Source organism: Amblyraja radiata, chromosome X, assembly GCF_010909765.2.
Source record: "Amblyraja radiata isolate CabotCenter1 chromosome X, sAmbRad1.1.pri, whole genome shotgun sequence".
NCBI classification, from domain to species: Eukaryota; Metazoa; Chordata; class Chondrichthyes; order Rajiformes; family Rajidae; genus Amblyraja; species Amblyraja radiata.
The window spans coordinates 1,856,989-1,883,347 of NC_045999.1; the positions used below are offsets into that span (position 1 = coordinate 1,856,989).

General features: G+C 42.2%; 1 protein-coding gene across 4 annotated transcripts in view; it reads right to left on the reverse strand.

Moving 5' to 3' along the window:
* Window positions 1–20,233, reverse strand: part of nptn (neuroplastin) — a 47,015-nt gene extending 26,782 nt beyond the window's left edge. For 3 of the 4 annotated variants that reach the window (XM_033014802.1, XM_033014801.1, XM_033014800.1), the window contains exons 1-2: window positions 19,994–20,233; window positions 2,936–3,283 (exon numbers count right to left, since the gene is read on the reverse strand). In XM_033014802.1, coding sequence (XP_032870693.1) covers window positions 2,936–3,283; window positions 19,994–20,087 — 442 coding nt within the window. In that variant the 5' untranslated portion in view covers window positions 20,088–20,233. The remainder of the gene's footprint in view (window positions 1–2,935; window positions 3,284–19,993) is intronic. The other variant, XM_033014803.1, reaches the window with a different exon arrangement.
* Window positions 20,234–26,359: the final 6,126 nt, after the last annotated feature.

Sequence of the window (26,359 nt, forward strand, 5' to 3'; positions counted from 1 at the left end):
GGGGTTGAGCTATAGGGAAAGGTTGGGCAGGCTAGGACTTTATTCCTTGGAGTGCAGGAGACTAAAGGGTAATCTTATAGAGGTGTATAAAATCATGAGGGGAATAGATAGGGTGAATGCCCAGGATAAGGGAATCAAAAACAAAAGAACGATGAGAGGGGTAAGATTTAATACACACCTGGGCAGCAACGTTTTCACTCAGAGGGTGGTGGGTGTGGGGAACGAGCTGTCTGAGGAGGTAGTTGAGGCAGATACTATCACAGCATTTAAAAGACACTTGGACAGGTACATGTATTTGTACACATGACTATGTATTTTATACTCTAATTCCCCTTTCCATTGAAATTAAATATTGAATCTTCTGACCCATAGAAAGCAGGAGGGGAACAAGGTCAGTCAATAAGTCAAAACAGTAATAAAATAAAATCTCCCTTCACCACATATTTTCACAAACAAGTCAAAATCTAATAGAAAGAAGCTTGAATAAATCATCCTTTAAGAATATAATATCATAACTTTTTTAAATTAATTCTAGAGAGTATCTAGTGTCCATTCATAACCATTTTGCAAGACTATCTGCCTGGCATAACGGACTGCAAGGACAGTAAACCATCCATCCCAATTCTGACCATTCATGAGCCAAGCACTGTCTCAACTGGCATTGCTTCAATGGAATGGAAGTTAAACCTCCAAAGTGTTTTCTTTGACCGGCACATTGCCTTGAAAAATAAGTTAATTTCAATCATGAATACAATGTTTTACATATTTCAGTCTTGTTTATTGAAATTTCCAATGCAATAAAAAAGAATAGAAGAAACAAGGTCAGATTTCCACCCCTCTCATCTCAGGAGCAAAGTTAGAGGTTTTACATCTATCTTTCTCTGTATCAGTTTATGTTTAGAACATTTTTTTCTTCCTCACATTAAAAAAAGTTTATTTTCCCCCACACAGGGGTTTACAGGAATATGTTGAAAAGATTCTAAATCAAAATGTCCTAAGACTACATATCACTGGACATCCAAAATAACAAATAAAGGAAACTCAGTACAACTTAGATTGCTGAACATTAAATGGTCAAAGAAATAATATTCCATTTGTTGCACGATCTATGTGAAATAATAACAAATATGAACATTACCTTAAAGACATGATCCCATTAAAATTAAGCAAACTATGCAGACTACATTAGGAAAAGGGATATTTATGAAAAGCTGATACGCTATAGGAGGCGAAAGTGAATATGGAAAGCAGAGTATAGTTATGGTGTGCTCTAGTCTGTGGGATGGGAAGAATAAGCATGTTGGGGTAGAGGTGCAGAGGATTAAGAAATAATTCTCAGTAGCAGGATCACTGTCTTTAATGGTGTACTCACCATCCTGAATTGTGCTGTTCTTACAATTTTGATATCAAATAACTTACCATTAGTACTGAAAAATAAAGGATGATGGGAATACCCTCAAATGAAGAATAATGCAACATTAAAATTTCCATTAACTACAGCAGAAGTCTAGAAATTATCAACAAATATTGTAAATATTCTCTGACATTTCCCACCACTTTAAAATGAAGACACTAACCCACATGACTTAAATCTTGCTGAGCAGCAACTTTTGGGAAAAGGTTATAATTCTACCGCATTTTCAAATGTAGATGAAATCTCTTATAAAGGTTGTCCAGATCTCTGAGGTAAAAAGGGTTCCACAAATCTAGCATGATTGCTAATACTTACATAGTCATTCTCTCTCTGAACTACCAGATTGAATGCACAACACTTGATTAACATTTAAGTTCTTTTAAATGATTAGCAGACTTCACTTTGTTTTAAGAAGATGATGAATAAAATCTTTATGTTGGTTAACAATTTCAATGCTGTGCATTTGCAATGATAACATGATATTAGCTCTCTATGGGGGTTATTAGTTAGTAGAAATAGCCATTCAGATACCATGCAAATCTTGGGCTCAAAACATCTTCTCCCTCATACTCCCAATGAATTCATCTACACACAGCAAACCTCATGTTTATGGCTTTAAAAATAAACGTTGTAAAAGTGGAATATACGCCCTTCAGCAAACTGCATTTAGCATCACTACAATTCTATTTAAATTGAAATAACTTCTATATTTGTAATGTCAACTTTTATAAGGTTCAAAATATGCCTAGCTAGTAGAATGCACCATAAAATATTTAATATTCTATTACTTGGATTATGGGCGCACCAAATCTAATCAGTACCAGGATTCAGTATCCAAAATAATTGTAAAATCGCTGTCCTGCACCATTTTGTAATGCCCCGCAGTTGCAGATGCCAATTAGCATGCGGAGCATCTCTCTTTGCAGTTCGCTATGCCATCTGTCTCGTATCCAGCAAACAGTAAAAATAAAACTTCACATGCACACCCACGCAGGCATTCATCAGCACTCTAGCGGCTGCCATGACTGCTTCAAAAGAAAACGGATCTGGTTAGCAGTTTTGTGTCCCAAGCACTAAAAGGTTCAATACAATGATCGATTAAACACACAACTGCTCAGGCTACAGGGCTCACAATTTTCATGGGGAAAGTCAGGAAGAGGAAGGGGGGGTAGGGGGGGGGGGGGGGGGGGGAGGGGTTACTTAGATGGCAAGGGATTTATGGGACACACACATTACAGCACATACTACACGATTAATACGGAACTCTGCGGAGTAGTATGGCTTCAATACTGCTTTTTTTTCTAATGGAAGTTATTCACAAACTAGAGGCATCATGAGGGGGATAGGCAAGACAAGGTACAATAATCCAGGCATTTCTGGACGATTAAATGGGAGTGCAGGTCTACAACATTGTAAATGAGGAGGGGTGGTGGGGAAGAATTAAATAGAGACAAGAGGAAAGGAGCAAGGTCTCAATGACCAGCAGGAACTACTAATGGTACTACTATATGCAGTACTCACTTGGTAGGATGTCAACAATGGCCTGGGCGCGTATCCAGGTAATGGCTGGATTTTGTCGGAGGTCGTTCCGCCTGGGGTCGTTGCTGGCCCTGCACTCATAAGTCCCCGTATCTTCCAGGGCCAACCTAGTGACACGCAGCACACTCACTCCATTGCTGCCGTAAGCTGTGTTTATTGAAACCCGTCGCTTCCGAGCACCATTCCATAGTTGTATGAACGAGTCGCCCCTGTTGACCTCAGCGTACCACCACTGGATTTCGGGTGTGGGGTTCCCTACCACGTCACAGTACAGCTCAAAGGTATCTCCTGTCAGCTTAGTTTCTGACAAGGGTGACTTGACAAACCCAGCTGGAGGGAGGGTAGTAGAAATGTAGTGATAGAGCAATCAAAGCAGCCCTAAACTCTGAGAATAGTCTTAACTGTAGACATATAAACAGAAATTGTTCATTTCTACATTATATATAATTCAAAGAAAATCACAATATTAGGTACAGACATGGAAAAAGGGTACATACAAAAAGTGGAGTATGGAATTTTAATTAATTGTAGGGTCAAACTGTCCTCAAAGAATTTGTTAGGAATCATTAAGAAAAGGACAGGCAATCTGAAGAATTTCACAGGACACAAATAATGTAGAAATGGCCAGGGATTTTTTGGAATTTTTAGAAATTTATGATATGTGCAAAAATTTAAAGAACAACAGGGCAAATAGTTTGTTGCGCTCTGTGTAACTGGCCATTTGAGATATATTGGAAATTTAATCACCTAGCTAGTATTAACTGACATGGATCCTTACCAATCAATACCCAAAACGCAGAGCTTTTTGGACTGTACGTGACTGGAAATACATCCGGAGCAGGAAAGTCCACTAACTTTCTCATAATAACTAACTAATATTTTTAAACTCCACAAAGTATACCCAACTCCATTATACCTCAACATCACAGAACAGTCATAAATAAATCACTTGATTCATTTTATTGCACTGGGAAATCTAGTTAGAAGCAGTCATCTTACTGATTATCAACAAACTGAAAAGCGAGAATGTAAATCTCAAGGAACAATTCCATTTTGCCTGCCATGAATTGGTTTGAACAGATTCCTACATATTTTAGCACTTGCAAAATTCACAAAACACAACCACAACCATGTACACAAATAAATTGTAATTAAAATCAAAATAACAAATGTCAAGGGTCCTTTTCTAAACATTTATTCCAGTTTTTAGATAATCTCAATTGTTAATCAAGCTTTTATTCAAGCAATATACTTTGAAACGCTTCGATAAATAGAAATCATGGCCAATATATCCAAAGGGATACATTGAAGTGCATTTCTGAATATTGAGTTCAACTACCAATTAGCAGATTAAAAAAAACTGGCATTCAGTAATTGACATGAGAAATATCACTGGCACATTTATACCCTTAAGTTAGTTATATTGAAAAATAGACCAAAACTAATTTAATTTATTGTCTCAGTTTTAAATGTCTCATTATTCTCATATTCCTCCATATTTCTCACCATTCATACTCTAAAAATCCTCAGACTTCTGCACATCTCTAATTCTGGACACTTACACTTTCAATTTTTAATGACTTCATCATGTTGGCACATTGCAACGGTTTAGGCCTGACATTTTGGAATTCCCTCTGTAAATCTCTTTGCCACTCAATCTTTCTCTATTCAGATACTTGTTAAAACAGCAACCATTCACTCTAATATCTCCATTTGGTTCTCTATTAAATGGAGTTTTGCCAACATGTTCTTGTATCAATGATAATATCATTCATGCCATAGAGCTGAGCATTGAAATGTTGAACCATGTCATGCAATTGTTTGCAATCTAAGGGACCAGCCTTACTGGCGCAGAATAGACAATTCTTAACCATGCCACATCTAGCCGAGGAGGCAGTAGCACAAACATATACAAGACTTTTAGTAATCCTAGTAACAAAATATCACTTGTGTATGGAATTGGACTGGCCGCTCGATTGGATCATAACAGTAGAAGAATATAGAAAAGGTGTACGTCATTTTAGCATTATAAAGGTGTACATCAAGAATGTACCTTATATTAGTAAATTCATACTAACTATGAATAACAGAAAATGGTGTACATTAATCATAGTTGATCAGAGACCCAAACCCATGTTACCCCGCAGATTCCTATTAAATATTTTCCCCTTCACCTTAAATCTATGTCCTCTGGTCCTCGATTCACCTACTCTGGTCAAGAGACTCTGTGCATCCACGTGATCTATTCTTCTCATTGTGTATGATTATTAAGATGGATGACTCCATAGTTACTAGATGAACTGACACCTGCCAGTAATCCATGTGAGATGCCAGAGATTGCTGGATCTTGGATATCAAATTTAAGGTCAGCATAGAAAGCAAATGTTTTGCTTGTCAAAAGTCCAGCCCAACATGCCTAAATAAAACACATACTTCCCATTAACAACATAAAAAACACGGACAGTGTGATAGGAAAGTGTATTTGAATGAGTAAAGATTGCATGAGGCCCAGGTGAGATTGTACCTGGTGTTTGTGGACACAAGCTTGGTGTCCATATACAAGAGATATAGGCGTACACCAATTTGATTCCTGATATGGAAGGTGTAGGAAAAACTGCAGATGCTGGTTTAAACTGAAGATAGACACAAAAAGCTGGAGTAAGTCAGCGGGTCAGACAGCATCTCTGGAGAAAAGGAGTAGGAGACCCTTCTTCAGACCTGCCAAGTTCCTCCAGCTTTTTGTGTCTATCCTGATAAGGGGGGCTTGGATACTCTGTTTACTTCGAAATATGAGAGATAACCTCAATAAAATGGGATTTGACATGGCAGATTCAGAATTGATGCTCCGGCTGGCTAGGGTGTCAAGCCTTAAATTAAGGGATCAGCTTTGAATCCTTTATTAGGGTATTGAATCATTGGAAATGTTTACCCAAGATGACTGTAAGGCTTAGAGCACGTTCAATACAGAAGGAAATAGATTTTTAAATGTTATGGGAATTAAGGGATACGGGATCAGTGCAAGCACAAGGCCGTGAGATAAAAGGTGAGCTTTGACCATGTTGAACAAGCAAGTAGTTATCAGGGATTGAATGGCTCACTACACTTCCTCTCTGATGTTATATTCTTAACTTGGTTTCATGCCACACCCAAGGTTCAAAAATATCCAAACCAAAAACAAGTCACATGAATCTGATCCGTCAAATTCAATTCCTGATTCATTCTGAGTTAACTGCAGAGGTTCAGCAGAAACACAAATCAGCAAAAAAAAGACCTAATTCCATAGAGAAAATGAGCAGTGAAGAAATAAAACCCAGCCAAGTTACCCAACCCGACTGGAGCTCAGAAAACCTTCTAGAGACTCGGTTGACTCTGCAATTATTTATTTTGCCATTAACTCACAGCTACAAAGGTAGCAAGAAAAACTAGTCATTCAGAAGAATGGATGATACAAGACTCTTCATTAATCCATCAAGCAGAAAAACATGGAGATGGGAGGGGGGGGGATAAAATGTAAGCTGCGAGGGCAGTCCAGACAACGTCATGACCGCTTCTCGTAGGCTGGAGTTCAAATAGATATTTGGTGCAGTGTCAAAGATTATCTGCGTCAATCTTATGCCAGACCTAACTTGACGCTACATAATGCTGACACGAGCTGCATAAAAATTCTTTGGATTAAAATAAAATTGTGCTTTGCAGCTCAATGAAACCACAAACAGCTCACTTCTGTGAGAAATGAGCAGAGTATCTGGGGGAATGTCTTTTCTACAAACTTCTTCAATAAGGATCTGGCAATAAATTGATAACATTTAAACCAAACAAAAGCACTAGTTAACAGATACAAGTAGTCTGATTTTCCCATTAGTAATCAAATAACCAGATTTATTTTCTGTTAAGGATATAAGTGAACATGCACTGCATTTAGAATGGATAACAATTTTGAATCTATCCAACACCATCCATCCAGTACGGCAAACTCTGTTGAAAGTTGCAGTTACTGATAAATCTGCATTGCTGCTCTTTGCCACTATTGTCCTAGATTCCTTGTTCATAGGCCGTTTAAACAATCTGACGATGGAAAAAATTATACCACCTCAAAGGCACAAAGATCAATGCAACTATACTTCCATCCAGTGTGTCCTGAACAGTCATCTGTAGTTCCTTCCAAGTATTTTGGTCTTTCCATGCAGCCATTTTTAAATTAGGCTTCCAATCAACTCAAGTGAAAGAGACCTTCAAATTTGGTACGACATGAATTAATGATCCTACGTCATTTTCTCCTCTCTTTGAGCAAGATGTTTCACCTAATTTCCCCCCAAAAAGCAGTGTTCACAAGATTAATGAACTGTAACCATTGCTATAACAAAAATACTGCATCCAACTTTGCCCCAGTAAGCTATCACAAACTACAACGTGATACTGGACAAATCTTATTTTAATGAATTTTTAAGAGTAAAGATTGGCCTAGTTTCCCCCTCCACACAATATGTAGCACTAAACTTCTTGCATGTCTCAAGTGGCTACTGAGCTCACAACAACGAGTGAGGCAAGTACCGTCCATTGACCCAGCAATGGTTGGGAAATCAGTTCTTGAATAATGACGATTCTCCGAAAGTGAAGCACTAGTTAACCTCTAATTGCTATAAATTAATTCCCCTCTAGCTATATCTATACCAAGCAAGAACACTACTTTTGAGCAAAATTGCTACGGCATTGAATAAACTTGTGCTTCCAATACTGCAAGACTTCTCAGAGAGCTAAAAACTGTTTATATTCGGCAAGTGTGAATCCTGTTTATAGTTGGCACATAAGCATTGTCCTTTTATGGTAATTGTAAGCATCTTAAGTACACTTCTAATACTGGCTTGTACAGCCGGCCAGAGATAAATGCCTGAGACATGAGGTAGATCTAAAGTGACGAACACCAGCTTTAACATTAAATAATGTGGAATTCATCATCCAAACTACAGAATTAGTTTCAAGAACTTAACTTGTGACCTTGCAAACTGCCGGTGTATCCTAAAACCACCCCCACAAATTACCATTTTGTTCAAAAAATGGATCCAAATGAGCAAATCCCTATGTTTTATTTACATCTACACTGGTGAAAATCCCAATTTTAATAAAAATCTGAACAAATCTCATAAATATTCATGTTGCCTCCAACTCCCAGGTCTATGAAACACTGATGTGAACAAATATCATTTCTGATGTTTCTTAAGTAAAACACTAAAGACACTGGAGGGTTTGTATGTAATTTACTTGAAATACTCATCGGATGATCTGTTAGCATGTGAGCAGATAGAAATGGAGCAAAGGCTTCAGCACAATATTTCATCAGAACCATAAAAGATTGGAGAAAACAGAGGGAGACAGAAGGAGGAACTGAGAAAACAGAAATAAAAGTGTGACAGAATGAGTTGGGTAGGAAAGATTAAAATAAAAGCAAGAAGAGCTGTTGCTTCAGAGCTCAGCCAATTCAGGATAAACCCCGACCTCCATACTGTATGGGTGGAGTTTGCATGATCTCCCTGCGATGGTGTGGGCATCTTCTCGGTGCTCTGGTTTTCTCCCATTTCCCAAAAATGCAGGTGGATAGGCTAATTGCCCACTCGTCACCACCGCCTCTTTTCCATGCTCCATCAACCTTCTGAGTTCTGATTTTTACAATATCAGTAGTATTATATTTACATCAACATCAGTAAAAGTTCATAGCAAGTTCAAGTTAAATTATATTTTTTTGAAATAGCTACATGTACTAGATGAACCATAAAGGTCATCCAATAAGCCTGGAAGCTGAATGCACATCACCATGGATGCTTGGTATATAATTTCTAATAGCAAAAGGGTTTTCAACCACAATGTAAATTATGCCTTGAATGCAAATGGAAATGTTGAAAACTATACTGCAGTATAGTTTTCAAAACTAAAACTAAAGCTGGCATACACAGAAAATAGCATATCATATGGAAACATATGGGAAAATGGTAAAGTGACTGATGATTTATTTCCTAAACATCACTGCAATTATTGTAAAGATGTATATAACAACAAAACTACCCTAAAGGGAACCGAGCTAAACAAAAGGGAAAACTAAATTCTGTAGGAAGGAACTGTAGATGCTCGTTTAAACCAAAGATAGACACAAAAAGCTGGAGTAACTCATAGACATAGACATAGAAAATAGGTGTAGGAGTAGGCCATTCGGCCCTTCGAGCCTGCACCGCCATTCGATATGATCATGGCTGATCATCCAACTCAGATTACCATCCCTGCCTTCTCTCCATCCCCCCTGATCCCTTTCGCCACAAGGGCCACATCTAACTCCCTCTTAAATATAGCCAATGAACTGGCCTCAACTACCTTCTGTGGCAGAGAATTCCACAGATTCACCACTCTCTGTGTAAAAAATGATTTTCTCATCTCGGTCCTAAAAGACTTCCCTCTTATCCTTAAACTGTGACCCCTAGTTCTGGACTTCCCCAACATCGGGAATAATCTTCCTGCATTTAGCCTGTCCAACCCCTTAAGAATTTTGTATGTTTCTATAAGATCCCCCCTCAATCTTCTAAATTCTAGCGTGTACAAGCCGAGTCTATCCAGTCTTTCTTCATATGAAAGTCCTGCCATCCCAGGAATCAGTCTGGTGAACTCAGCGGGTCAGACAGCATCTCTGGAGGAAAGGAATAAGTGAACGAAACGTCACCTATTCCTTTTGTTCAGAGATGCTGTCTGATCCGCTGTGTTACTCCAGCTTTTTGTGTCCGTCTTCGGAGAACTAAATGGATTAATAGAACTCTTATCAAAGTCATCAATAATTGCTTTTGTGAATATAACCAAAGTAGTTGATCCCTTCCTAGCCTATTGGTGCCATTTGGTTGACAACATCATTCATCAGCAGTTCACAAGCTCAACGGGAATGGAACATTGCAAGGGTGAGGGGTGATCCAATTAACCACAAACTAGTTTGACCTCAGTGCTGGGGACAATTTGAGAAACACAGAAATAACTCCAAAAAGCAAAAAATAAAAAATAAATAGTAAGTGTTGAGAAAAAGGCTGGAAATACTTAACAGGCAACATCTGTGGAAAACAAAATCTATCATAGTTCTATAAAAGATAGTCAATCTAAAACTTCAACTTTGTTTCTCCCTCCTTAGATAATGCTTGACGTTTAGTATTTCCAGCATTTTCTTATGAAGTAACAGAGGTCAATGGGAGAAAAGTATGATTGATGTGCTATTAATGGACTTACCAAACTTAAGGTGCTACATAAAAGTCTTGTTGTCAAGATTACAGGTAATGGAATAAAAGAGTAGCACGGACAGAAAATCTACCAACGAACTAGAAAGAGACAGTAGTAGTGAAACTACTAGACTGTAGTAATTGTTTTTCATGCTGGAGATCAGTATACTGTGGTGCTTCCAAGTTGGTTTGGGAACCACTGCCTTTCTTAATATATTATAATGATAGGGGCTTGGGTTTTCATTGCATAAACTCAAAATTTGTTAACAAAAATTGGGGGAACAGTGGGGAAGATAAAAATAGACTTGAAGGAGATATGGATGGTGGATTGTCCCAAAAGTGAAATTTAACGGAGAAATGCGAAGCGTTACATTTCGATGTGAAAGAATGACAATAGGTCAATGTACATTAGAGAACAGAATGCTAAAAGATGTAGAAGAGAGATCGGGTGACGGGGGGGGGGGGGGGTTATATGCATTGTTCCTTGAAAGTGGCAAAGCAAATTATAAAAGTACATAAAAATATACTAGAAATTGGGTTTTATAAAGGCATAGAATAATACATGTAAGGAAGATACGATGAGCCTTTATAAAATACTAATTTTGCCACAACAGGGGTACTGTGTTCATTTCTGGGCATCACACTTGCTTATTCTGGTAGTAGAAACACAAAAATTGATTGAGATCCCATTGACATTTTGGTCCCTTGCTATTAAATGGGCTAATAAATAATCCAGAGCTGGTCAGATGCATTCTAGTTAAGACCAGGAAAAGAGCAAAGATTCTAATCTGACAATGGTTGAAGCTTTTGCTGATACATAACTGAATTACTGAAAATAGCCAGACACATTTAAAAAAAGAAATGTAATATGTGAAATTAAAATCAAGATTTTACAAATAATAAATAAAAGCAATAAATAATACACGCAAATAATACAAAGTTTCTATTGCAAATAATCACCACAAATGTTATAAACGGTGAATTAAAAATGAGCAGGTTGCAATCACGACCACGAACTGCGTGCCATGTTAAAGGAGACGAAGCAACATTGCTGAACAATGGTGTACAACGGAACAGCAGAGGCTGGTTTAAACTGAAGATAGACACAAAATGCTGGAGTAAATCAGCAGGACAGGCAGCATCTCTGGAGAGAAGGAATGGTGAGAAAGAATGGGGGTCTCTCTCCCCCCCCCCCGACTCGCAGTCTGAAGAAGGGTCTCGACCCGAAACGTCATCCATTCCTTCTCTCCAGAGATGCTGCCTTTCCAGCTGAGTTACTCCAGCATTTTGTGTCTGCTGTAGTACAATTCATTTGCTACTTGGTTATCTGGATCTTGCTTAGTGAGAACCTGTAGTTTCACATTACCAAAATGACAGTGTCTGATCTACCAGTAATTGCTTTGTTAGCAAAGACAGGTAAACGGAGAAACATAGTAAATATTACATGGGATACTGGAGCTCACTGCATTTTCCTGCAAACTAGTTTCCCCTTTACTTATTTAATGGTTGTGGCATAACACTGCCTGGAGAATCCAATTTGTTCAAATTACAAATTTAAAATTACACAGCCTTCTGGGTGAGTTTTATAGCCAAATTTAATTTCAGGTTATAGGACAACCTCGTCTTATATCACATTAACAAAATTACTCCAATCACATGAAGATAAATCGTTTTTTGTGTATTAATTCTATTTTTAGAATTTTGCTCAAGCTGTCACGGCAGATGCTAGAATCCAATCTCTAAAATAACACAGCAACCCCACGTCATATTCAAGTGGGAACGGCCCAGATTTCACATTATAAATTCAAAAGGAGTGCAGGGAATTTGATAAAGGTCAAACTATCAAAAAATTAAATATTTAAAACACTTTGTATGCCTGCAAAGCCACCTGTTTTTAACCTGCTCTGTACTGCCCTTGTGTAGGCCCTGCATACTTAAATGCTCAAAGGGATCACAGCTACATAGAGCAATTGGAAAAGCTAAAAATACGCTGAACATCAGAATTCATCTACAGCGGCTTGTGAAATACAGGCAACTCGGATTCAATCGGAACTTTAAATTACAAATATTGTAGAATATATATTGATATCAATTAATAGAGAATATAAGCTCTCAATTTCTGCTTGGATAAAGCAAAATCATATATACTATAGCATTTGAATGTATTGCTACACTTTTAGTTCTTGAAATCCTGCATAAAATACTGGTTAATGCTTATAAAAGAATGATTATTCAAATTTTTAATTAGGATTATATTTTTGCCTTAATTTGAAGGGATGACTGTACAAAAGATAATGACGGCATTTACTGCGTTCTATGAATGACAGAAGCAGACTAAACCAGCAACTGCGTGACTGCAGAATCATTCAAAGTCTGGAGCACACTTTTGGTCGTTTACAGTGCTGAAGGGGACCCTGATTAAATGCGATTAATTAAAAACTTAAATTATTATTCAATACAAATATAAAATAAATCTCCCAAAATTCCGATGTTTTCAAAGCACAGGCTTGCCTCAAATAATCACTCATGTTTGACATGTTTAATGTCTAAGCACATGAAAATAGGAAGAGAGGCCAAGCACATAGAATTTTAAAGCAAATATATTTAATTTATGCCTCAACACAGCTTTCAGGATTTATGTTTGTTACGGCAGAGCAATATTCCAGACAGATTTGATTGGAAATGCAGTATGGAATTTCCATTTTTCTCTCATTCTGCACGTCAGAATCATTACAATTTGCAATTTAAGTGGGCGTTACTATCCTGCCAATACCTAATGCAACCCGTCTTCAAATTTGCACACCAACATTCTGAAGTTATCTTTCTATAAATCTTGCATTCTAACTTTAATTATAATTTATTCTTTAACTGCTATTTATTCAATTAATGTCACCTAAACCAATAAACACCATAACAATAAACACTAGATTAATACTGCAACATGGGTAGCAACTGGAAAGGCAGAGATTCACTATGATTCAGCACATCGCCAAATCGTTCAAAAATATCTCATGCTTGATCTCCTCAGCATTTTCTTGTTTGTGGATTTGCACTTTAATTGCCCTTTAAACTCATAGCAGAAAGTCAGCTTCCATTATTGAGCCTACATGTAACCTACAATAAATATTAATGACTGAATCAATCTATGTCAGAAACTGTTCCATGGATTCATTTCTCCAGTGCACGAATAGAAACGATAAAAAAGTTGTAGGAAGAAACTGATGCTGGTTTACACTGAAGATAGACACAAAATGCTGGAGTAACTCAGCGAGACAGGCAGCTTCTCTGGATAGAAGGAATGGGTGACGTTTTGGTTAGAGACCTTTCTTCAGACTGAGAGTCAGGGGAGAGGGAAGACACAGAGATAAGGAAGTGTAAGGTGTGAAAATGAGATCAAAAGAGATGCGAATCAAGGAAATTGTAGAATAGATTATTGTTAGCTAGAAGAAGTTGACAACAAAGCAAACAGAGATAAAAATTAATCGACAATAGTCAGACTGGCCGGAGAATTGGGGAGGGGAGGGATGGATAGAAACCATAGAGGGAAGGCAAGGGTTACTTGAAGTTAGAGAAGCCAATATTCATACCGCTGGGGTGTAAGCTGCCCAAGCGAAATATGAAATAAAAAGGTAATTGTTACTCTAAGATTTGTGGTTTTCTTCCATTTTTTCTGTCCTTGAACATAATCATTTTTCCTTCACTTTATTTCTATTTTTACACCTGCTTGGATAATGATTTCAGCTACTCCATCTTTTCCTCAGTTCTTCCACTTTATATGTCAATCCTTTATCTTCATTCCTGAGGAAGATTTGCTTTGCCCACCATTGAACTGGATTCACAGATGCTCTGCTGCCTTCATTCTATGGGGAACTTGCATTTTAAATTTGCCAGACCAGGCTATGAGACACCCCACTTCAGGGAAAATATGGTTCAAAATCTAAACTATCCACTATAATACTCAGTATTTTTTGTTATAACTGAAAAACATGTTAACATTAAACTTGTTCTCTACGCTGACAGCACATAGAATGTATAATAGGAAGCCAAAACAGCAAGACCACTAACCTATCACTCCTATGCTCAAGAATTCAACTTACACATTTGCACAGTCCACATTAGATCCAACCAAATCATCACCTTAATGCTGCAAATTAATGCAGTTCAAAAAGGAATGGCACGGAAACAGGTCGACAGCAGATATTCTAATAATGCCAATACATATTGCTAGAAGATGCAGAGTTATTCTGCAGTGGCCATTATACAAGTTGACTTCAGGGTAAACTTGCTCTTGAACAAAAGTGCAAAATACAAGAACTTCTAAGTGCTATAATGCCTAACAATTTAATGCTGTTTAAGACCCTCTGTACTTTTTTTATCTCAATGGAGCACCCACACATACAAACATACCCAAGAACATTCATATGTATATACACACGAATGGAAACCTTAACATTTAGTTAGTTAATTTTACTATCTGGCCAAAAATGATGAATGCTGCAGTATTCAAGTGAAGAAGGACTCCTACATATACTACCTATCAACATTACTGTGCTCTTGCTAAACAAAACAGCTGCATTTTTCAAAAGGAAAACATTTATTAATTAAGGCAGCTATAAACAAAGAAAAATAACTGGACACAATTACAGTACACAAATGCTACCGCTATTGGGGAATAAATTAAAATACTGCAATAATTTTAAAATGAATCAAGTTTGACACTGTTAATACTGTACCTGGTTGTTAATTCTCAAAGAATAGTCACCATAAAAAGCAACTTGCATTAGTCAAATGTTAAACCACATCTTTATGAAATATGAACATTTAAAGCAAAATATTAATGGTGAGCACATTAATTCTGAAAAATAACATTCTTAATTGATTCATTCTAATCACCTCTGAAAAGTCATGTGAATGTATTATTGCATTTATGTAACATTTTACGATGTTGTCACAGACCATCCAGTGAATGTGTCACTTACTGTGTTTACATGGTGCTCAATTTGTAGCATTTTGAATATGATTTGAACACTGAAACTTGACAATTCTGTATCAGACTACAAATATAAATAATAAATCTGACTCTAATCAGCACATTGAAATAAAGATGGATTTTCACGACATCATATAGGTCCCATTTGCACGCTTCATGCACACATTTAATTTTGTAGCTTTGCAGAAAACATTTCTGGCTTTCATTACTGAGACTAAATGGGCTGGAATCAAAACAAAATTTAAAAAATCTCACAAGACATTGTACTTTTCTACATCGCAGACAGGGTTGTTGGTTGTGAAGCAGTCTGCACTCCCAACAGCACAGGCAACAATTATAATTAATCATAGGTTGCTGCTAAATTAGAGGGTCCTTTTCTGAAAAATTTGGGAGCTAAAATGCACCATAATTTAGACTGCACAAATAGTGTTTTAAACCAGCAGCAATTTTAGCTTGAAAGGAAAAGGATCTGCACTAAAATGGACTTGTTACAGAAAACATTCAACTTTAAAATACATAAAGTTGAGGAAACACTCAGCATGTGAAGAAGCTGCATTGAGAAAGAAACTGACTTAATGTTTCAAGTTAAAGACTATCAGAACTGGACAACTAACATTCAGTTTCCTCCACAAATTGAGAACATTGGGTTTTACTAGCAAATAGTTTAGTTAAATGCCATTAACATTATAAAATCTAAATGACAATCTTCCACACACTAGCTAACAAGTCAATGGTAAGATTATGGATCGCGTGCAGGTGGAAGAGATTAGATTAACTTGGAATCATGTTCGGCAAGGACCTTGTAGGCCGCAGGGCCTGATCCCGTGCTGTATAGTTCTGCGTTCTATTATGGAAGATTAACACAACACAAAAAAAAATGCTCATTTATCCTGGAACCACACAAAATCAATTTCATAAATAACATGACCGTGTTCTAAATAATAATGGACAATGGAAAGGAGAAAGTGATTGAAGAATTTCTCCTGGTTCACCTGAGTAAATCCGTCATCTTAGTTCAAATTAAAGCCTCAGCTGGCAAATGAAAACATGATTTGGGGGGGGGGGGCAGCTTTTTTCACCCCTCACCCCTCTTTCCACCCCCAAAACACCATCTATTTGAGATGAATGACTCCGTATCCCCCACAAGCTGTTGTTTTCCTGTTGACTTTCCAAAGTAGGCAAGAGAGAAAGGCAAATTAGCCTGACATGCAAGTCACTTGCAGTTTCTACACCAATTATCCCAGTTCTCCGCAGGTGAAATTCGAAGTTTGGTGGAAGCACCATGTAAACAGAGTAAAGACAGTGAGCACACAAACAGAACTCAAAAATGCAAACTTCAAGCAGCAGTTGGATTTGATTATAAATTTATAATCTCAATGACATTTCTTCAATGAGTCTGCCCCAGTTTATGCCCCTTTTGGGTGTGGACTGAACTACACACACAGAGGAGTGATCAGGGGTTCACTTTCCTTCCACTATGCTTCACTAAGTTAGTAAGTCTCAGCAACTTTCTCTTCTCCAGTTCATGAAAGCAGCCAATGTCAGTGGACATTCCTAGTAATTCCCCATAGACATCGGATAAGATCAGATGAGCCTTGGCTGCAAAGTCACTCAACCATCCTGCACTCATTAACCTGACAGCTTATGACAAACACAAGTCACTATGTCATGAAGGAATTTGCAAAAGATTATTATAATTAAACAAGTAAATCTCCCTTTACAGCTTGAAACAATACTGAATGGCAGCAAATGCATTTGTCATCTTTGTTTTTTCAATTAAGTTAAAAATCCAAATGCTACATTCTAAATGAATAAATACAATGTGTTCATAAATATGGGTGAAATGAATTTACTGGGCTTTTTGGATGCGGCCAATCATTTCAATGAAATACTAACTGGAGACAGAGCACCTTGGAGGACACATTTGGCATTATAACACAGGGAACAAATACCAAAGACTTGTTACCAGAGGATCATTAAGGGCCTGTCCCACTCACGCGATTTTTTTCGGTGACTTGCCGGCACCCATCATAGTCGCAGCAGGTGGCCGACAATTTTCAACATGTTGAAAATCCAGCGGTGACCAGAAAAAGGTGCAACTCTTTGGGCGACTACTCACGACCATACAGGCGTCACCTTTCACCCCGTATTTATGATTGATAATGAATAAGGAACAAAATATGAAAATAGAATATAGAACATCTGCATTCACAACCAGGCCTATTTTGTAGGCACTGAGTCCAAATTCAGGTTTAATTAAAGGGTGCAGAGAGGATTTACAAGGATGTTGCCAGGACTAGAGGCCCTGAGCTGTAGGGAGAGATTGACAAGACTAGGACTTTATTCATTGGAACGGAGGAGAATGAGGGGCGGTTATTTTACAGAGGTGTATAAGATAATGAGAAGAATACATAGGGTAAATGCACAGAGTATTTTACTCAGAGTAGGGGATCAAGAGGGGGGAAACATTTAATAGGAACCTGAGGGGCAAGGTTTTTTTTCACATGAATGGTGGCAGGTATATGCAGAGGAGGTAGTTGAGGCAGGTCTATCACAACTTTAAAAAAAAACATTTGGACAGGTACATGAATAGGATTAGAAGGATATGGGTAAACACAGGTGTGGGCAAGTTGGGCTGAACGGCCTATTTCCATGTTCTATGTGGATTTTCAACAGAGTTTGTGGATTGTATTTCTGGGGCCACACTGACAATGTAATGCTTGCGATACTTCCTCACAATAGTCGCTGGAGTGCATCGAATTATCCAAAACCCTGAGAGGATAATTCTGACAGGACAAAAATAAAATGTGTATGAAAAACAATGGCTCAGACATCAGAATTCAGATATAGAATTTCATCAGTTTCAAATTACTGTTGACAAAATAAAAATGATTAATAATGAATAAGGAACAAAATATGAAAATAGAATAATAAATCCTCTGCAGCCAGTTTATTACAGCTCAACAAGATGATTTCAAATGCATTTGCTACTGCCTCAAACCACACAAAAGCCGCCTACTGATAACCTAGAAATGTTTAATTTCTAGTTCAAGTTATTGCCTTTCAATATTTTACCTTTCCAGCATGTTCTGGCCTAGATTGCAAAGTGGAATATGACAAGGAAATTAATAACATCACTGCACTGCAGTACTGTTCACCGTTTGCAAATGGATCATTACTGCAGAACAGCCCTCAATCCAATTTTAATGCAATATCACAATTGTTCCAATTAGAAAATGCTGCTGCATTTTGACCCTTTGCAGGCGCTTGGCCTGTATTTAATTGAAAGGTGGGAAGACATTGAAAACATTAAAAAGGTTGCAGGGCAAGGGGAGAGATGGAATTCCAGTGCATTGAGTTTGCATTTGTTTGTGTTGACAGTTATAAAATATAAAAAAATACATGTATAAGGTGATGCATCATAGCTGGTTAAAATAAAGCATTTATATAAGACTCCACCCCATCCTTGGATATTTGTGCAAAACCAAGGTTATCATTCACTAGGACAAGGGCATTCTTTCCTCCCTTGATATTGGATCTTCCTAGCTCCAATAACCCATCACTCTCTGTTACACTGCAAGGCCCAATACCTCACTCATCCACCTATCATGGATACAGGTATTCTGCCAACCAGCCCCCCCAATTCCTCACTCCATCCAACATTGTGCCAGTCTTTGACTCCCCCACCCTTGCCCCTCATCTCACACCTGGGAATCCACAACTCCAGGATCACCCCCCTGCCAATGCAGGTTTCTCAGTCCTCTCATCGACACCCTCCCTGCTGGGTTTCCTCAGTTATTTTCTGACTGCCCTAGATCAAACCCACCCCAGTACTTTGCTCCTATCCCCTGACTGCTCGAGCACTCCAATCCTTCTTCCAGCACCCACTCCTCCCTGTTTCCTGGCCATCCCTCTCTACAACACCCCCAGCAAATAATATCCTGGCTCCCATTCCACCACCTGCGTCCAACTCCTGTCTCTTTGCTCCTCCAGCACCCCCTCTCTTCCCCCATTGCACCCCTTCTCCACTCCCCGCCGCCCCTGGTCCTCCATCCCCCTTTCCCCACCTCTCCTGGTCCTCCAGCCCACATCCCCATGTCCTGCAGCCCCTTTTCTCTTCCACCCTGGTTGTTCAACCCCCCCCCCTCCCCCTCCCCCTCCCCCTTCTAGCTCACTCCCCTCACCTGTCCTTCCCCCGACCCCCACCGGGTCTTCCAACCCTCCCCTCGCCCCCAGTAAGTCCTCATACCAGTTTCCCATTCTCTCCCCCTCCCCCAATCTCTACCTGCTTCCTCCCCCCACCCCCCCCTTCTCTCCCCCTCCCTCTCTCCCCCTCCCTCTCTCTCCCTCTCTCCTCTCCCTCCCTGCCTCCTCCTCTTCTCTCTCCCCATCCCCTTCTCTCCCCCTCCCCCTCAATTTCCCTCCTCTCTCCCCCTCCCCCAATCTCTACCTGCTTCCTCCCCCCACTCCCCCCCTCTTCTCTCCCCCTCCTCTCTCCTCTCCCCCTCCTTCTCTCCCTCCCTGCCTCCTCCTCCTCTTCTCTCCCCCTCTCCCTCCCCTCCCCCCCTCTCCCCCTCCTCAATTTCCCTCCTCTACTCCCCGTCTCTCCCCCTCCCCTACCCCCCTCTCCACCCATCCCTCCCCTCCCCCCCTCTCTCCCCCTCAATTTCCCTCCTCTACCCCCCGTCTCTCCCCCCTCCTCTTCTCCCTGTGCTTCTCTCCCTCTCCCCGCCATCCCGGCCGGGCTCGGCATCAGCCCAGGCCCCAGCTCCCGGTGTCCAGGCCCCGGGCCCGCACTCCCTCACTCACCGCTCTGTCCGCGGACGGGCTCCGGCCGGAGTGAGAGCGCGAGGAGCGTGCACACAGCGGCGCCGAGGCGAGCAGGGCCGCGAGCCGTTGCCATGGTGCTGGGGGGGACGGGGGAGGGGACGGAGCCGGGGCCGTCGCTGCTCAGGGCTCGGTGTGTCCGCGCGACTGCCGCCCGCTCCGCACCGCTCCTCACGCACCGCACCGCCCGCCCGCCCGCCGTCGCCGCCAGCCCCGCCCCGCTGTGGGCCGCGGTGACGCAGTGTTCCCCTCCCCGCCGCCGGGGGCGCTGCCGAGCTCACTCCGCGACCTGCCACAGGAGGCGCTGCTGAGCACACTCCGCGACCTGCCACAGGGGGCGCTGCTGAGCTCACTCCGCGACCGGCCACAGGGGGCGCTGCCGGGCTCACTCCGCACTCTGCCACAGGAGGCGCTGCTGAGCCCACTCCGCGACCTGCCACAGGAGGCGCTGCTGAGCACACTCCGCGACCTGCCAGAGGAGGCGCTGCTGAGCCCACTCCGCACTCTACCACAGGAGGCGCTGCTGAGCACACTCCGCACTCTACCACAGGAGGCGCTGCTGAGCACACTCCGCGACCTGCCACAGGGGGCGCTGCTGAGCCCACTCCGCGACCTGCCACAGGAGGCGCTGCTGAGCCCACTCAGCACTCTACCACAGGAGGCGCTGCTGAGCTCACTCCGCACTCTGCCACAGGAGGCGCTGCTGAGCCCACACCGCACTCTGCCACAGGAGGCGCTGCTGAGCTCACTCAGCACTCTACCACCAGTGGCGCTGCGTTTCCGCACTCCCGCCGCCGGTGGCGCTGCCGAACTCACTTTGCTCCGCAACCTGCCACTAGAGGCGCTGCCCTGCGTTTCCTCGCTCCGCCACTGGTGGCGTTGCTGAGCTCACTCCGTGACCCGCGTGGGTTTACTCCGGGTGCTCCGGTTTCCTCCCACACTCCAAAGACGTAAATTGTCCCTAGTGTGTGTAGGATAGTGTTAATGTGCGGGGATCGCTGGTCGGTGCGGGCTCGGTGGGCCGACGGGGCCTGTTTCTGCACTGTATCTCTAAACTAAACTAAACTCTTATCCAGGCAAATGGAGAACACTCCATTACTTGCGTAGGAAGGAACTGCAGATGTGTTGGGGAGGGGGAGAGAGAGGAAGCAAAGAGGGGCCCCAGGGAGGGATAGAAAGAGACAAACGGGCCTAGAAAAGGAGGGAGGTGGAAATGGATATAGATAATAGATGGAGAGGGTGAGGGAGATACCAAGAGATGGAGCCATTTCACGAAAGGCAGCTGCAGCTCACATTAATTTTCAATGCGGAATACATTCGCCATGCGTCCTTTAAAAGGGGCATGGATGAAGAGAGAAAGATAAAAGGGAAAGCAGATATGTAGTTTGAAAATTCCATGGAGGTTTCAATGGATTCAAGTCAGTGGATATTTTTAAGGCTTGATTGGTACGGGTGTCAGGGGTTATGGGGAGAAGGCAGGAGAATGGGGTTAGGAGGGAGAGATAGATCAGCCATGATTGAATGGTAGAGTAGACTTGATGGGCCGAATTGGCTAATTCTGCTTCTATCACTTATGACCTGATGGCCTTGAATTGACTCCCACAACCGTGCCATGTTATAAGGACACAAAATGTGTGGTGGAGGTAAATTATCTCCTCTTTATAAAGTGTTATCGTCACCAACTCATCATTCACAGAGCATGTGATTCTTTCTCAGTCTGGTCTATTATGTCCAGACCCATCAATGTGGTTGACCCCCAGAATTGACCCAACAAGACCTTCATTTCAGGGAGTAATTGGGGCTGGACACTGAAGACTGGTCTTGCCAGTGACATTCACCTTTGGGGCAGCATGGTTGCGCAGCGGTAGAGTTGCTGCCTCACAGCTCTTACAGCGCCAGAGACCCGGGTTCGATCCCGACTACGGATGCTGTCTGTATGGAGTTTGTACGTTCTCCCCGTGACCTGCGTGTGTTTTGTCAGAGATCTTCGGTTTCCTCCCACACTCCAAAGATGTACAGGTTTTGTAGGTTAATTGGCTTGGTGTAAATGTAAAATTGTCCCTAGTGTATCTCTAAACTAAAATTCACCTCTTGTGAATTAATACATTTTTAAAAGTTTTTTTTTAGTTCAGTTTAGTAAGTTTTTTTTTAGAGTCTGTAAAGCGGCAACTCTGCCTCTGCGCCACCGTGCCACCCAAAGGAAAGATTAAAGAAAATATGTTTTTAAATCACCTTATTCTGGTCTGGAAGGTGAGTGGTGGGGCAATTTATCCACTGTCCCTCTACATGCATTAGGAAATAACAAACCATTGCCTCCATCCACACCACGCTGCCTCGACAAGGCCAGCAGTATAATAATCAAGGATGTGTCTCATCCCGATCACTCCCTCTCCTCCCCTCTCCCATCTTCTTCTTTCTGTGTCCATCTTGTTACAAACGTTGACCTCGCTGTCATCGTCCGTCCTGAAAAGGACGCAAGCTTCCGGCGCCAGTCAGTGGGAGCCACCACTTGTGGCAATAGATGATGGTGGTAGCAGAATTAGCTCGGGATACTTCCAGTTCCCAGCCCTGCGACGTGGATGCTTCTGCTATGACTATGTACGTATATATATTTATTGCTCATTATTCTATGTTCGCTCTTCTGGGTGAGATGCTAACTGCATTTCGTTGTCTCTGTACTGTACACTGCACAATGACAATAAAGTTTGAATTTGAATCTGAATCTGATCCCTCTCCCCATCAGGTAAGAGGTACAGATGGGTGCAAACACGTGTCTCCAGATTCAGGGAGAGTTTCTTCCCAGCTATTATCAGGTAATGGTTCTCTCATCGCCCTGACCTCCCATCTATCTCATTGGAGACCTTTGATCTATATTTAATCAGACTTTATCGGACTTCAATGTTATATCTTGCACTAAATGTTTCACCCATTATCCTTTATCTGTACACTGTGTTCTGCTTAATTGTAATCATGTCCAGTCTTTTCTTTCACTAGATAGCAGGCAAACAAAAGCTTTTCACTGCTTAGATTAGTTTAGTTTATTGTCACATGAACTGAGGTGCAGTGAAAATCTTTTTTGGTGCATGCTATCCAGTTAGCGGAAAGACAATCAATTGGTCCACAGTGTACAGATACTGGTAAATTATTGCATGATAACGTGCATAAAGATAGTCCCAAGATCTCCAATGAGGTAGATAGTAGGTCAGGACTGCTCTCTACTTGGTGATGGGATGGTTCAGTTGCCTGATAACAGCTTTGGGGCGGCACAGTGGCACAACGGTAGAGTTGCTGCCTTACAGCGCCAAAGGCCCAGGTTCGATCCTGACTACAGGTGCAGTCTGTGCAGAGTTTATATGTTCACCGAGTGAGTGAGTGGGTTTTCTCTGGGTGCTCAGGTTTCCTCCCACACTCCAAAGATGCACAGGTTTGCAGGTTAATCGGTTTCAGTAAAAGTGTAACTTGCCCTTAGTGTGTAGAGTTGTGCTATTGTTTGGGGTAATTGATGGCCAGCGTGGACCCGGTGGGCTGAAGGGCCTGTTTCCGTGCTGTATCTCTAAAGTCTAAAGTAAAGTCTGAAAAAGCTGGGAAGGAACTGTCCCTGAATCTGGATGTATGCATTTTCAAGTTTCTGTACTTCTTGTAGATCTTGGTACATGTGACAATAACTGTACTCCACTCCACTCAACTCCCCTCCACTCCACTCCACTCCACTCCACTCCACTCCACTCAACTCCCCTCCACTCCACTCCACTCCACTCCACTCCACTCCACTCCCCTCTACTCCACTCCACTCCCCTCCCCTCCACTCCACTCCACTCCACTCCACTCCACTCCACTCCACTCCACTCCACTCCCCTCCACTCCCCTCCCCTCCACTCCACTCCACTCCATTACACTCAACTCCACTCCACTCCACTCCACTCCATTCCACTCAACTCCCCTCCACTCCACTCCACTCCACTGCACTCCACTCAACCACTCCACTCCACTCCACTCCACTCCCCTCCCCTCCACTCCACTCCACTCCACTCCATTACACTCAACTCCACTCCACTCCACTCCACTCTACTCCACTCCACTCCACTCCATTACACTCAACTCCCCTCCACTCCACTCCACTCCACTCCACTCCACTCAACCACTCCACTCCACTCCATTACACTCCACTCCACTCCACTCCACTCCACTCCATTACACTCCACTCCACTCCACTCTACTCCACTCTACTCCACTCCACTCCACTCCACTCCACTCTACTCTACTCCACTCCACTCCACTCCACTCCATTACACTCAACTCCACTCCACTCCACTCCCCTCTACTCTACTCCACTCCATTCCACTCCACTCCATTACACTCCACTCCACTCCCCTCCACTCCACTCCACTCCACTCCACCACTCCATTACACTCCACTCCACTCTACTCCACTCCATTCCACTCCATTCCACTCCACTCCACTCCATTACACTCAACTCCACTCCACTCCACTCCCCTCCACTCCACTCCACTCCACTCCATTCCATTCCACTCCACTCCACTCCACTCCACTCCACTCCACTCCACTCCACTCAACTCTACTCCACTCCACTCCACTCCACTCCATTACACTCCACTCCCCTCCACTCCACTCCACTCAACCACTCCACTCCACTCCATTACACTCCACTCCACTCCCCTCTACTCCACTCCACTCCACTCCACTCCACTCCACTCCACTCCACTCCACTCCACTCCACTCTACTCTACTCTACTCTACTCTACTCTACTCTACTCTACTCTACTCTACTCTACTCTACTCTACTCTACTCTACTCTACTCTACTCTACTCTACTCTACTCTACTCTACTCTACTCTACTCCACTCCACTCCACTACACTACACTGAACTAACAAAACTTTAAGGAAGGGAGATGGTAAAGTGCTGGAGTTTGCAAACATACAAACCAAAACATGCCTCTCAGTATTAAAATAGCAGATGATGTATTGCAGTTGTGATGATTCACATTGTTTTAGCGGAGGTTGTGTTTGTTCAGCCGCCGTTCCTCAGACAGAGAGATCCACGTGTTGCTGGAATCACCGTCACGAGATAGTGGCAGCCAGCCGCTGAATCAGTGAGAACAGGAGCTACTGTTAACCTTCAAATCACACACAGAGGTAGGAGTAGGCCACTCGGCCCCTCAAGCCTGTCCTACCATTCAATACTGTCATGCCTCATCCACCTCCTCTTAGTTTAGCGCGGAAACAGGCCCTTTGAGTCCACTGAGTCCGCACCGACCAGTGATCCCTCGGTAAGCTTGCTGGCTCAAAGTGGGGGGGGGGGGGGGGGGGGGCAGCAGCCCCCACACTGTGCATTTCAGCACTAGCCCTTGCATTTTCTTCAGCCGAATATTGTGCCCCTGTTTGGTCCAGGTCATCCCACACACACCATGTGGACACCCAATTGAACTCAACAATGAGGATCATCACAGGAACAATCCGCTCAACACCACTCCCCTGGCTCCCTGTCCTATCCAACATAGCCCCTCCACACATCCGGCGAGTAGTCCTCACTCAAAGGGTGCTCCAAAAGACCAAAAACTCCCCTCACCTGCCAATTCACATGGACATCTTCAACCCACCCACTGCTCGACTTCCATCTAGACGACCAATTTGGAAGAACCCACCACCAGCTGATTTCACCATCCAATCAGCTTGGAAAAAGAAATGGGAGTCCAAGGACGTCCCAAATAAACATCTGGTGTCAGACCCCACCCTACCGGTCCCTGGCACCAATCTCCCAAGGAAGCAGTGGACGATGCTGAATAGATTCAGGACTGGACATGGCCCCTGCTTGGCCAGCCTTCACAAATGGGGCAGCAGTCCAACCCCACGGTGTGCTTGTGGAGAGCAGCAAACAATGCAACACATCATTGAAGCATGCCCTCAACAAAGACTTAAAGGAGGACTTGTCACCCTTCATACAGCAGATCAAGAGGCAACTGCTTGGCTAAAGGACTTTGCATTCGCTAAATAAATAAGTGATCCCTGCATATTGACATTATCCTGCACACACTAGGGAAATTTACATTCATACCAAGACAATTAACCTACAAACCTGTACGTCTTTGGAATATGAGAGGAAACCGAAGATCTCAGAGGAAACACAACGCAGGTCACAGGGAGAACGTACAAACTCCGTACAGACAGTACCCGTAGTCGGGATCGAACCTGGGTCTCTGGTGCTGTAAATGTGGTAAGGCAGAACTCTACCGCTGCGCCACCGTGCCACAACTTTCCTTGTCATGTCCTCCTATGGTCCTATATGTTTCAATATGATCACCTCTCATTCATCGACACCCCAGAGGGTA